A 13377-nucleotide genomic window follows, 5' to 3' on the forward strand; every position below is an offset into this window, starting at 1 on the left:
TCAGTACTGAGGGAGCGGGCACTGTCGGACGGTCAGTACTGAGGGAGCGGGCACTGTCGGACGGTCAGTACTGAGGGAGTGCGTACTGTGGGAGGCGAGAGTATATGCAGAGCAGGTGATTTTTTTTTTAAATTCCACAGCAAAGGGGTCTCTCCAGCTCCGGCCCTGCCCCCATCATCCCCATTGCTCTGGACGGGTATATTCCGAACTCGGTGATATTACGCCTGCTCTGGCCTCTTGATCTCTTTGAAATCGTGGATTCAGAGCCGGACTCGATGGTGGACTCTGAGGTTGACCTCACACTGGATGTAACTGCACCAACGGTGGAGCCCAGAGTCTTGCAGGATTTTGAGGTAGTGATACCATGACCCCCCCCCCCAAGTGCGGTGTGACAGTGACACCCCCAGTGCAGTGTTACAGTGACCACTCCCCAGGGTGGTGTTACAGTGACCCCCCCCCAGTGTGGTGTTACAGTGACCCCCCCCAGGGTGGTGTTACAGTGACCCCCCCCAGTGTGGTGTTACAGTGACCCCCCAGTGTGATGTTACATTGACCCCCCCCAGTGCAGTGTTACAGTGACCCCCCACAGTGTGGTGTTACAGTGACCCCCTCAGTGTAGTGTTACAGTTACCCCCCCCTTGTGTGGTGTTACAGTGACCCCCCCAGTGTGATGTTACAGTGACCCCCCCCCAGTGTGATGTTGCAGTGACCCCCCCAGTGTGATGTTACAGTGACCACTCCCCAGGGTGATGTTACAGTTACCCCCCCCTTGTGTGGTGTTACAGTGACCCCCCCCAGTGTGATGTTACTGTGACCCCCCCCTTGTGTGGTGTTACAGTGACCCCCCCAGTGTGATGTTACAGTGAGCCCCCCAGTGTGATGTTACAGTTACCCCCCCCTTGTGTGGTGTTACAGTGAGCCCCCCAGTGTGATGTTACAGTGACCCCCCCCTTGTGTGGTGTTACAGTGAGCCCCCCAGTGTGATGTTACAGTGACCCCCCCCTTGTGTGGTGTTACAGTGACCCCCCCAGTGTGATGTTACAGTGACCCCCCCCTTGTGTGGTGTTACAGTGACCCCCCCAGTGTGATGTTACAGTGACCCCCCCCTTGTGTGGTGTTACAGTGACCCCCCCAGTGTGATGTTACAGTGACCCCCCCAGTGTGATGTTACAGTGACCCCCCCCAGTGTGATGTTACAGTGACCCCCCCAGTGTGATGTTACTGTGACCCCCCCAGTGTGATGTTACAGTGACCCCCCCCTTGTGTGGTGTTACAGTGACCCCCCCAGTGTGATGTTACAGTGACCCCCCCAGTGTGATGTTACTGTGACCCCCCCAGTGTGATGTTACAGTGACCCCCCCCTTGTGTGATGTTACTGTGACCCCCCCAGTGTGATGTTACAGTGACCCCCCCCCAGTGTGATGTTACAGTGACCCCCCCAGTGTGGTGTTACAGTGACCCCCCCAGTGTGATGTTACAGTGACCCCTCCCCTTGTGTGGTGTTACAGTGACCCCTCCCCAGTGTGGTCTTACAGTGACCCCTCCCCAGTGTGATGTTGCAGTGACCCCCCCCCAGTGTGGTGTTACAGTGACCTCCACATTGTGATGTTGCAGTGACCCCCCCTTGTGTGGTGTTACAGTGACCCCCCCTTGTGTGATGTTGCAGTGACCCCCCCTTGTGTGGTGTTACAGTGACCCCCCCTTGTGTGATGTTACAGTGACCCCCCCCAGTGTGATGTTACAGTTACCCCCCCTTGTGTGGTGTTACAGTGACCCCCCCAGTGTGATGTTACAGTGACCCCCCCAGTGTGATGTTACAGTTACCCCCCCCTTGTGTGGTGTTACAGTGACCCCCCCCTTGTGTGATGTTACAGTGACCCCACAGTGTGATGTTACAGTTACCCCCCCCTTGTGTGATGTTACAGTGACCCCCCCCAGTGTGATGTTGCAGTGACCCCCCCAGTGTGATGTTACTGTGACCCCCCCTTGTGTGATGTTACAGTGACCCCCCCCAGTGTGATGTTGCAGTGACCCCCCCAGTGTGATGTTACTGTGACCCCCCCAGTGTGATGTTACAGTGACCCACCAGTGTAGTGTTACAGTTACCCCCACAGTGTGATGTTACAGTGACCCCCCCAGTGTGATGTTACAGTGACCTCCCCCGTGTGGTGTTACAGTGACCCACCCCCAGTGTGGTGTTACAGTGAACTCCACATTGTGATGTTACAGTGACCCCCCCCCACAGTGTGATGTTACAGTGACCCCCCCCCCAGTGTGGTGTTACAGTGACCCCCCAGTGTGATGTTACAGTGACCCCCCCCAGTGTGATGTTACAGTGACGCCCCCCCCGGGTGTGGTGTTACAGTGACCCCCCCAGTGTAGTGTTACAGTTACCCCCCGTGTGGTGTTAAGTGACCCCCCCGTGTGGTGTTACAGTGACCCCCCCCAGTGTGATGTTACAGTGACCCCCCCAGTGTAGTGTTACAGTTACCCCCCAGTGTAATGTTACAGTGACCCCCCCTAGTGTGATATTACAGTGACCCCCCCCAGTGTGATGTTACAGTGACCCCCCAGTGCAGTGTTACAGTGACCCCCCCCAGTGTGGTCTTACAGTGACACCCCACTGTAGTGTTACAGTGACCCCCCCAGTGTAGTGTTACAGTGACCCCCCAGTGTGGTGTTACAGTGACCCCCCCTCAGTGTGATGTTTCAGTGACCGCCCCAGTGTGGTGTTACAGTGACCCCCCCACAGTGTAGTGTTACAGTGACCTCCCCAGTGTAGTGTTACAGTGACCCCCCCAGTGTAGTGTTACAGTGGCCACCCCCACAGTGTGATGTTACAGTGACCCCCCCCAGTGTGATGTTACAGTGACCCCCCCAGTGTAGTGTTACAGTGACCTCCCCCAGTGTGATGTTACAGTGACCCCCCAGTGTGATGTTACAGTGACCCCCCCCCCAGTGTGGTGTTCCTGTGACCCCCCAGTGTGATGTTACAGTGACCCCCCCCCAGTGTGATGTTACAGTGACCCCCCCCAGTGTGGTGTTACAGTGACCCCCCAGTGTGGTGTTACAGTGACCCCCCCAGTGTGATGTTACAGTGACCCCCCAGTGTGATGTTACAGTGACCCCCCCCCCAGTGAGGTGTTACAGTGACCCCCCAGTGTGGTGTTACAGTGACCCCCCCAGTGTGATGTTACAGTGACCCCCCCAGTGTGGTGTTACAGTGACAACCCCGTGTGGTGTTACAGTGACCCCCCAGTCTGATGTTACAGTTACTCCCCCAGTGTGATGTTACAGTGACACCCCCCCCAGTGTGGTGTTACAGTGACCTCCCCAGTGTGATGATACAGTGACCCCCCCCCACAGTGTGATGTTACAGTGACCCCCCCCAGTGTGATGTTACAGTGACCCCCCCAGTGTGGTGTTACAGTGCCCCCGTGTGATGTTACAGTGACCCCCCAGTGTGATGTTACATTGACCCCCCCCAGTGTGATGTTACAGTGACCCCCCCAGTGCAGTGTTACAGTGACCACCCCCCAGGGTGGTGTTACAGTGACGCCCCCCCAGTGTAGTGTTACAGTTACCCCCCCGTGTGGTGTTAAGTGACCCCCCCCAGTGTGGTGTTACAGTGACCCCCCCAGTGTGATGTTACAGTGACCCCCCAGTGCGGTGTTACAGTGACCACCCCCCCAGTGTGGTCTTACAGTGACCCCCCAGTGTAGTGTTAAGTGACCCCCCCAGTGTGATGTTACAGTGACCCCCCCCCAGTGTGATGTTACAGTGACCCCCCAGTGCAGTGTTACAGTGACCACCCCCAGTGTGATGTTACAGTGACCCCCCCCAGTGCAGTGTTACAGTGACCCCCCAGTGTGGTCTTACAGTGACCCCCCAGTATGATGTTACAGTGACCCCCCCCAGTGTGATGTTACAGTGACCCCCCCAGTGTGGTGTTACAGTGACCTCCCAAGTGTGGTGTTACAGTGACCCCCCCCAGTGTAGTGTTACAGTGACCCCCCCGTGTGATGTTACAGTGACCCCCAGTGTAGTGTTACAGTGACCCTCCCGTGTGATGTTACAGTGACCCCCCCAGTGTAGTGTTACAGTGACCCCCCCGTGTGATGTTACAGTGACCCTCCCAGTGTGGTGTTACAGTGACCCCCCCAGTGTGATGTTACAGTGACCCCCTCCCCAGTGTAGTGTTACAGTGACACCCCCAGTGTGATGTTACAGTGACCCCCCCCAGTGTGATGTTACCGTGATCTCCCCCAGTGTAGTGTTACAGTGACACCCCCGTGTGGTGTTACAGTGACCCCCCAGTGTAGTGTTACAGTGACCCCCCAGTGTAGTGTTACAGTGACACCCCCGTGTGATGTTACAGTGACCCCCCAGTGTAGTGTTACAGTGACCCCCCAGTGTGGTGTTACAGTGACCCCCCCCCAGTGTGATGTTACAGTGACCCCCCCAGTGTGGTGTTACAGTGACCTCCCCAGTGTGATGTTACAGTGACCCCCCCAGTGTGATGTTACCGTGACCCCCCCCCCACAGTGTGGTGTTACAGTGACCCCCCCACCACAGTGTGGTGTTACAGTGACCTGCCCAGTGTAGTGTTACAGTGACCCCCCCAGTGTGGTGTTACAGTGACCCCCCCAGTGTGATGTTACAGTGACCCCACAGTGTGGTGTTACAGTGACTCCCCCCAGTGTGGTGTTACAGTGACCCCCCCCCCAGTGTGGTGTTACAGTGACCCCCCACCCAGTGTGGTGTTACAGTGATCCCCCCCAGTGTGGTGTTACAGTGATCTCCCCCAGTGTAGTGTTACAGTGACCCCCCTTGTGTGGTGTTACAGTGACCCCCCCCAGTGTGGTGTTACAGTGACCCCCCCATGTGATGTTACAGTGACCCCCCCCGTGTGATGTTACAGTGACCCCACAGTGTGGTGTTACAGTGACCCCACAGTGTGATGTTACAGTGACCCCCCAGTGTGATGTTACAGTGACCCCCCCAGTGTGATGTTACAGTGACCCCACAGTGTGGTGTTACAGTGACCCCACAGTGTGATGTTACAGTGACCCCCCCAGTGTGATGTTACAGTGATTCCCCCCACCCAGTGTGGTGTTACAGTGACCCCCCACCCAATGTGGTGTTACAGTGATCCCCCCCAGTGTCATGTTACAGTGATCTCCCCCAGTGTAGTTTTACAGTGACCCCCCCAGTGTGGTGTTACAGTGACCCCCCCAGTGTGATGTTACAGTGACCCCACAGTGTGGTGTTACAGTGACCCCCCCCCAGTGTGGTGTTACAGTGACCCCCCCCAAGTGTGGTGTTACAGTGACCCCCCACCCAGTGTGGTGTTACAGTGATCCCCCCCAGTGTGGTGTTACAGTGACCCCCCACCCAGTGTGGTGTTACAGTGACCCCCCCCAGTGTGATGTTACAGTGACCCCCCCAGTGTGATGTTATCGTGACCCACCCCCCACAGTGTGGTGTTACAGTGACCCCCCCACCACAGTGTGGTGTTACAGTGACCTGCCCAGTGTAGTGTTACAGTGACCCCCCCAGTGTGGTGTTACAGTGACCTGCCCAGTGTAGTGTTACAGTGACCCCCCCAGTGTGGTGTTACAGTGACCCCCCCAGTGTGGTGTTACAGTGACCCCCCCAGTGTGATGTTACAGTGACCCCACAGTGTGGTGTTACAGTGACCCCCCCCCCCAGTGTGGTGTTACAGTGACCCCCCACCCAGTGTGGTCTTACAGTGACCCCCCAGTGTAGTGTTAAGTGACCCCCCCAGTGTGATGTTACAGTGACCCCCCCCAGTGTGATGTTACAGTGACCCCCCAGTGTGGTCTTACAGTGACCCCCCAGTATGATGTTACAGTGACCCCCCCAGTGTGATGTTACAGTGACCCCCTCAGTGTGGTGTTACAGTGACCCCCCAAGTGTGGTGTTACAGTGACCCCCCCAGTGTAGTGTTACAGTGACCCCCCTGTGTGATGTTACAGTGACCCCCCCAGTGTAGTGTTACAGTGACCCCCCCGTGTGATGTTACAGTGACCCCCCCAGTGTAGTGTTACAGTGACCCCCCCGTGTGATGTTACAGTGACCCTCCCAGTGTGGTGTTACAGTGACCCCCCCAGTGTGATGTTACAGTGACCCCCTCCCCAGTGTGGTGTTACAGTGACCCCCCCCAGTGTGATGTTACCGTGATCTCCCCCAGTGTAGTGTTACAGTGACACCCCCGTGTGGTGTTACAGTGACCCCCCAGTGTAGTGTTACAGTGACCCCCCAGTGTAGTGTTACAGTGACACCCCCGTGTGATGTTACAGTGACCCCCCAGTGTAGTGTTACAGTGACCCCCCAGTGTGGTGTTACAGTGACCCCCCCCCAGTGTGATGTTACAGTGACCCCCCCAGTGTGATGTTACAGTTACCCCCAGCCCAGTATAGCGTTAGTTACCCCCCCAGTGTGATGTTACAGTGACCCCCCCCAGTGTGGTGTTACAGTGACCTCCCCAGTGTGATGTTACAGTGACCCCCCCAGTGTGATGTTACCGTGACCCCCCCCCCCCCCACAGTGTGGTGTTACAGTGACCCCCCCACCACAGTGTGGTGTTACAGTGACCTGCCCAGTGTAGTGTTACAGTGACCCCCCCAGTGTGGTGTTACAGTGACCCCCCCAGTGTGATGTTACAGTGACCCCACAGTGTGGTGTTACAGTGACCCCCCCCAGTGTGGTGTTACAGTGACCCCCCCCAGTGTGGTGTTACAGTGACCCCCCACCCAGTGTGGTGTTACAGTGATCCCCCCCAGTGTGGTGTTACAGTGATCTCCCCCAGTGTAGTGTTACAGTGACCCCCCCTTGTGTGGTGTTACAGTGACCCCCCCCCAGTGTGGTGTTACAGTGACCCCCCCATGTGATGTTACAGTGACCCCCCCCGTGTGATGTTACAGTGACCCCACAGTGTGGTGTTACAGTGACCCCACAGTGTGATGTTACAGTGACCCCCCAGTGTGATGTTACAGTGACCCCCCCAGTGTGATGTTACAGTGATTCCCCCCACCCAGTGTGGTGTTACAGTGACCCCCCACCCAATGTGGTGTTACAGTGATCCCCCCCAGTGTCATGTTACAGTGATCTCCCCCAGTGTAGTTTTACAGTGACCCCCCCAGTGTGGTGTTACAGTGACCCCCCCAGTGTGATGTTACAGTGACCCCACAGTGTGGTGTTACAGTGACCCCCCCCAGTGTGGTGTTACAGTGACCCCCCCCCAAGTGTGGTGTTACAGTGACCCCCCACCCAGTGTGGTGTTACAGTGATCCCCCCCAGTGTGGTGTTACAGTGACCCCCCCACCCAGTGTGGTGTTACAGTGACCCCCCCCAGTGTGATGTTACAGTGACCCCCCCAGTGTGATGTTACCGTGACCCCCCCCCACAGTGTGGTGTTACAGTGACCCCCCCACCACAGTGTGGTGTTACAGTGACCTGCCCAGTGTAGTGTTACAGTGACCCCCCAGTGTGGTGTTACAGTGACCTGCCCAGTGTAGTGTTACAGTGACCCCCCCAGTGTGGTGTTACAGTGACCCCCCCAGTGTGATGTTACAGTGACCCCACAGTGTGGTGTTACAGTGACCCCCCCCCAGTGTGGTGTTACAGTGACCCCCCACCCAGTGTGGTGTTACAGTGATCCCTCCCAGTGTGGTGTTACAGTGATCTCCCCCAGTGTAGTGTTACAGTGACCCCCCTTGTGTGGTGTTACAGTGACCCCCCCCCCCAGTGTGGTGTTACAGTGACCCCCCCGTGTGATGTTACAGTGACCCCCCCCGTGTGATGTTACAGTGACCCCACAGTGTGATGTTACAGTGACCCCCCAGTGTGATGTTACAGTGACCCCCCCAGTGTGATGTTACAGTGATTCCCCCCACCCAGTGTGGTGTTACAGTGACCCCCCACCCAATGTGGTGTTACAGTGATCCCCCCCAGTGTCATGTTACAGTGATCTCCCCCAGTGTAGTTTTACAGTGACCCCCCGCCAGTGTGGTGTTACAGTGACCCCCCCCGTGTGATGTTACAGTGACCCCCCCGTGTAGTGTTACAGTGATCTCCCCCCGTATACTGTTACAGTGACCCCCCCCGACAGAGTGATGCTACAGTGTCTCCCCAGTGCGGTGTTACAGTGACCCCCCCCATGGGGTATTGTTACAGTGACCCCCCCCATGGGGTATTGTTACAGTGACACCCCCACCGTAAAGTAATTGGGACAGATTTGTATGGATCAGCCATGGCGATAGAGTTGGGAAGTGGTGGCATGGAAGAGGGGTGGATGTGTGGTGGAATGAGGCTGGTGAGTTGAGTCTTGAAGGTAGCTGCTATCATCAGGAACGGCCTCCTGTCTCTGTGACCCTCGCTCAGCGACAGACACTCACAGAGTGAGAATCTCAGCCAATCAACACCTCAAACCCCTCTGTCTACCTCACCCCCACACGCCTCAAACATCTTATCCCAACTCCTCCCTCCCTCCCCACAGCATCGCAGAATTATTACCGTACAGAAGGAGGCCATTCAGTCCTCTCTCTGCCCCACTCTCTGAGTGAGCATAGAACCAGGCTGACCACTCTGGAGATAATCCTGAGTTAAGGTCAGATTGAGGATCTGTGAGAGAGGTAGTTGGGTCATTGCTAACCATTACCACACAAGGAGATGTTCAGATTGCTAACCTCTAACGTTCCTCCATCAGGTCTCAGACACATTGACTCGTCATTCCAGCATCTTCCTGGAGAAGGTGGAGCTACTGGAGGAGGAGAATCGCAAAGCAAAACAGCATTTGGGGCAATCAGCTCTCATCACGGCCCCTTCGGTAAAACCGTCAACCCCACTCTCTCTCTGTCTCTCTCTGTCACACACACTCTCTCTCTCTGTCTGTCTCTCTCTTTCTCATACTCTCTCTCTCATGCTCCCCCTCTCTCTGTCTCTCTCTGTCTCTCTCTTGCATACTCTCACTCTCTCTCTCATGCTCTCACTCTCTCTCTCTTATTCTCTTGCTCTCTCTCACTCTCTCACACTCACTCTCTCTCACTCTTTCTTACCCTCTTCCACTCTTGCTCTCTCTTGTCACACTCTCTCTCTCTCACTTTCACTCTCGCTCTCGATCTCTCTCACACTCACTCTCTCTCACTCTCATTCTCTCTGTCACTCTCTCTTTCCCTTACTCTCACTCTCTCTCTTTCACTCTCTCTGGTTCTCTCACTCATGTTCTCTCTTACCCTCTTTCAATCTTGCTCCCTCTGCCCTGTCTCTCATTCTCAGTCTTTCTCCCTCACTCTCGCTCTCGCTCTTGCGCTCACTCTCCCTCACTCACACTCTCAGTCCCACTCTCTCCCACTCTCTCTCACTCTTGCTCTCTCTCTCTCTCTCTCCGTATTTCTCTCTCTTTCTCTCTCTCACTCTCTCTCACTCTTGCTCTCTCTCTCTCTCTCTGTTTTTAATGTTTGTACCCTCAGTTTAGTCAAACAAATAGGCCAGGGTGTGCAGAGCACAGGTGACACTGATCCACTTTATTGTCTGTAGACATCTCTGTCTCATCAGTATCCAGTATTGTTGGTCTGACCGTACTACTCTCTGTGTGGGTGTGAGTGGTTTGGTTAATATCTGTTTCAATAGGGTACTGGCTTTGAGTGTCTCAATGTCCCTGCACACTTCTCGGTGTCTCTCTGGTTAATTGGCTGAATCTCTGTGTCACTGTTTGTGACAAAACCACTTTCTCTTCATCCCTCCATTTCAGTAAGATAGATGTAATTGCTAATCCGATCAAACACCTGCAGAGTTAGCTAAATGTTCGAAAGTAGTTGTACAGCTTAACTAAAGGGAACGGTGAAAAGTCAGGGGTAGATGTTATAGTTTGGACAAGGAGCTTTGAAGGGAGTGGGAGAATGAGCGCTCAGTGATGCTACCAGTCCCACACAGGCCCATTCAGCACAGAATGCAGCTGAATTTCAGGCTCTGTCAGCAGGGTTAAACACAATTGACCAAAGAAGGAAGGTCCTGGCAATGTCACTCAGATATTGAAGATCAGAAACACACTCAATCAGCGGGGATAGTGGGAACTGCTGATGCTGGCGAATCTGAGATAACAACGTGTGGAGCTGGATGAACACAGCAGGCCAAGCAGCGTCTGAAGAAGGGTCTAGGCCCAAAACATCAGCCCTCCTGCTCCTCTGGTGCGGCTTGTCCTGCTGTGTTCATCCAGCTCCACACTGTGTTACCTCAATCAGCAGGGGCCAGGCAGATTGTTTATACCAACTGTCAACAAGCCAAAAGGAAACAGCAACAAGCTCAAAACACAGTCTGAATGTTGTGTGACTCTATCTAACCCCGTGCTGTCCCTGTCCCTGGGAGTGTTTGATGGGGGACAGTGTAGAGGGAGCTTTACTCTACATCTAACCCCGTGCCGTCCCTGTCCCTGGGAGTTTTTGATGGGGGACAATGTAGAGGGAGCTTTACTCTATATCTAAACCCGTGCCGTCCCTGTCCCTGGGAGTTTTTGATGGGGGACAATGTAGAGGGAGCTTTACTCTGTGTCAAACCCCGTGCTGTCCCTGTCCCTGAGAGTGTTTGATGGAGGACAGTGTAGAGGGAGCTTTACTCTATATCTAACCCCGTGCCGGTCCTGTCCCTGGGAGTTTTTGATGGGGGACAATGTAGAGGGAGCTTTACTCTGTATCTAACCCCGTGCTGTCCCTGTCCTGGGAGTGTTTGATGGTGACGTTGAACGTTCCCGCACACAGGGACAGAAGGTTCGGAAATTATCGAGCACAGCTGTCCTGAGAAATGAATTACTCGCCAGACGAAGATCTTCTCAATTGTCAAAGGGAACGGCGTCATCCCCACTCCCCGCTTTCGTCACATTGTTCAAGGGGACCTCCTGGTTCGACAGCGTCTTCCCGGAACCGGACTCGACAGTAAGAATTTTACAGAGACATTTCTTCTGACAACGTGTCCCTCTGAGTCCCCATCCTGTGATCCGCTGATCATTGTTGGGGTGGGAGACCACAGGTACCTGGGGAGGTATCACTGACTTCCCATCCAGGCGAGAGTGAGCTCTGTGCCCAGGTGAGAGTGAGCACATACCCAGGTGAGAGTGAGCACATACCCAGGTGAGAGTGAGCTCATACCCAGGTGAGAGTGAGCTCATATCCAGGTGAGAGTGAGCACATACCCAGGTGAGAGTGAGCTCTGTGCCCAGGCAAGAGTGAGCTCTGTGCCCAGGTGAGAGTGAGCACATATCCAGGTGAGATTGAGCACATACCCAGGCGAGAATGAGCACATACCCAGGTGAGAGTGAGCTCATAACAGGTGAGAGTGAGCACATATCCAGGTGAGAGTGAGCACATACCTAGGTAAGAGTGAGCTCTGTGCCCAGATGAGAGTGAGCACATACCCAGGCGAGAGTGAGCACATACCCAGGCGAGAGTGAGCACATATCCAGGTGAGAGTGAGCACATATCCAGGTGAGAGTGAACTGATATCCAGGTGTGAGTGCACTCATATCCAGGTGTGAGTGAGCTCTGTGCCCAGGTGAGAATGAGCACATACCAGGCGAGAGTGAGCACATACCCAACTGAGAGTGAGCTCATACCCAGGTGAGAGTGAGCTCCGTGCCCAGGTGAGAGTGAGTTCTGTGCCCAGTGAGACTGAGCTCCATGTCCACGTGAGAGTGATCTCATACCCAGGTGAGAGTGAGCTCTGTGCCCTCGTGACAGTGAGCTCATACCCCATCACTACCTCACCATGCACGCTCTCACCGATCCCACTCTCACTGTCCCATTCTCACCGTCCCCACTCTCACCGTCCCCACTCTCACCGTCCCCACTCTCACAGTCCCCACTCTCACCGTCCCCACTCTCACCGTCCTCACTCTCACTGTCCCCACTCTCTCCGACCCCACTCTCACAGTCCCCACTGTCTCCGACCCGTCTCTCACTGTCCCCAGTCTCACTGTCCCCACTCTCACTGTCCTCACTCTCACTGTCCCCACTCTCTCTGACCCCACTCTCACTGTCCCCACTGTCTCCGACCCGTCTCTCACTGTCCCCAGTCTCACTGTCCCCACTCTCACTGTCCTCACTCTCACTGTCCCCACTCTCTCTGACCCCACTCTCACTGCCCCCACTCTCACTGTCCCCACTCTCACTGTCCCCACTCTCACTGTCCCCACTGTCTCTGACCCGTCTCTCACTGTCCCCACTATCACTGTCCTCACTCTCACTGTCCCCAATCTCACTGTCCCCTCTCTCACTGTCCCCATTCTCTCCGACACCTCTCTCACTGTCCTCACTCTCACTGTCCCTTCTCTCACTGTCCCCACTCTGTCTGACCCCTCTCTCACTGTCCCCACTCTCACTGTCCCCACTCTCACTGTCCTCACTCTCACTGTCCCCACTCTCTCTGACCCCACTCTCACTGTCCCCACTGTCTCCGACCCGTCTCTCACTGTCCCCAGTCTCACTGTCCCCACTCTCACTGTCCTCACTCTCACTGTCCCCACTCTCTCTGACCCCACTCTCACTGCCCCCACTCTCACTGTCCCCACTCTCACTGTCCCCACTCTCACTGTCCCCACTGTCTCTGACCCCTCTCTCACTGTCCCCACTATCACTGTCCTCACTCTCACTGTCCCCAATCTCACTGTCCCCTCTCTCACTGTCCCCATTCTCTCCGACACCTCTCTCACTGTCCTCACTCTCACTGTCCCTTCTCTCACTGTCCCCACTCTGTCTGACCCCTCTCTCACCGTCCCCACTCTCTCCGACCCCACTCTCATCGCCCCCTCCCTCACTGTCCCCACTCTCACTGTCCTCACTCTCACTGTCCCCACTCTCATCGCCCCCTCTCTCACTGTCCCCACTCTCTCCGACCCGTCTCTTACTGTCCACACTATCACAGTCCCCACTCTCGCTGTCCCCATTCTCACCGCCCCCACTCTCACTGTCCCCACTCTCACTGTCCCCACTCTCACCGTCCCCACTCTCACCGCCCCCACTCTCACCGCCCCCACTCTCACTGTCCCCACTCTCACTGTCCCCACTGTCTCTGACCCGTCTCTCACTGTCCCCAGTCTCACTGTCCCCACTCGCACTGTCCACACTCTCTCCGACCCGCCTCTCACTGTCCCCACTCTCACTGTCCCCACTGTCTCCGACCCGTCTCTCACTGTCCCCACTATCACTGTCCTCACTCTCACTGTCCCCACTCTCACTGTCCCCATTCTCTCCAACACCTGTCTCACTGTCCCCACTCTCACTGTCCCCTCTCTCACTGTCCCCACTCTCACTGTCCCCTCTCTCTCTGACCCCACTCTCACTGCCCCCACTCTCACTGTCCCCA

At 55.6% G+C, this 13377-nt stretch overlaps 1 protein-coding gene across 1 annotated transcript in view; it reads left to right on the forward strand.

The window, feature by feature from the left end:
• The window catches only part of wdr97 (WD repeat domain 97), a 178941-nt gene that overhangs the window by 66629 nt on the left and 98935 nt on the right, over positions 1 to 13377 (forward strand). The window contains exons 15-17 of the mRNA XM_059641159.1: positions 141 to 353; positions 8732 to 8851; positions 10779 to 10952. Coding sequence (XP_059497142.1) covers positions 141 to 353; positions 8732 to 8851; positions 10779 to 10952 — 507 coding nt within the window. The remainder of the gene's footprint in view (positions 1 to 140; positions 354 to 8731; positions 8852 to 10778; positions 10953 to 13377) is intronic.

Source organism: Stegostoma tigrinum, chromosome 2, assembly GCF_030684315.1.
Source record: "Stegostoma tigrinum isolate sSteTig4 chromosome 2, sSteTig4.hap1, whole genome shotgun sequence".
Lineage (NCBI taxonomy): Eukaryota > Metazoa > Chordata > Chondrichthyes > Orectolobiformes > Stegostomatidae > Stegostoma > Stegostoma tigrinum.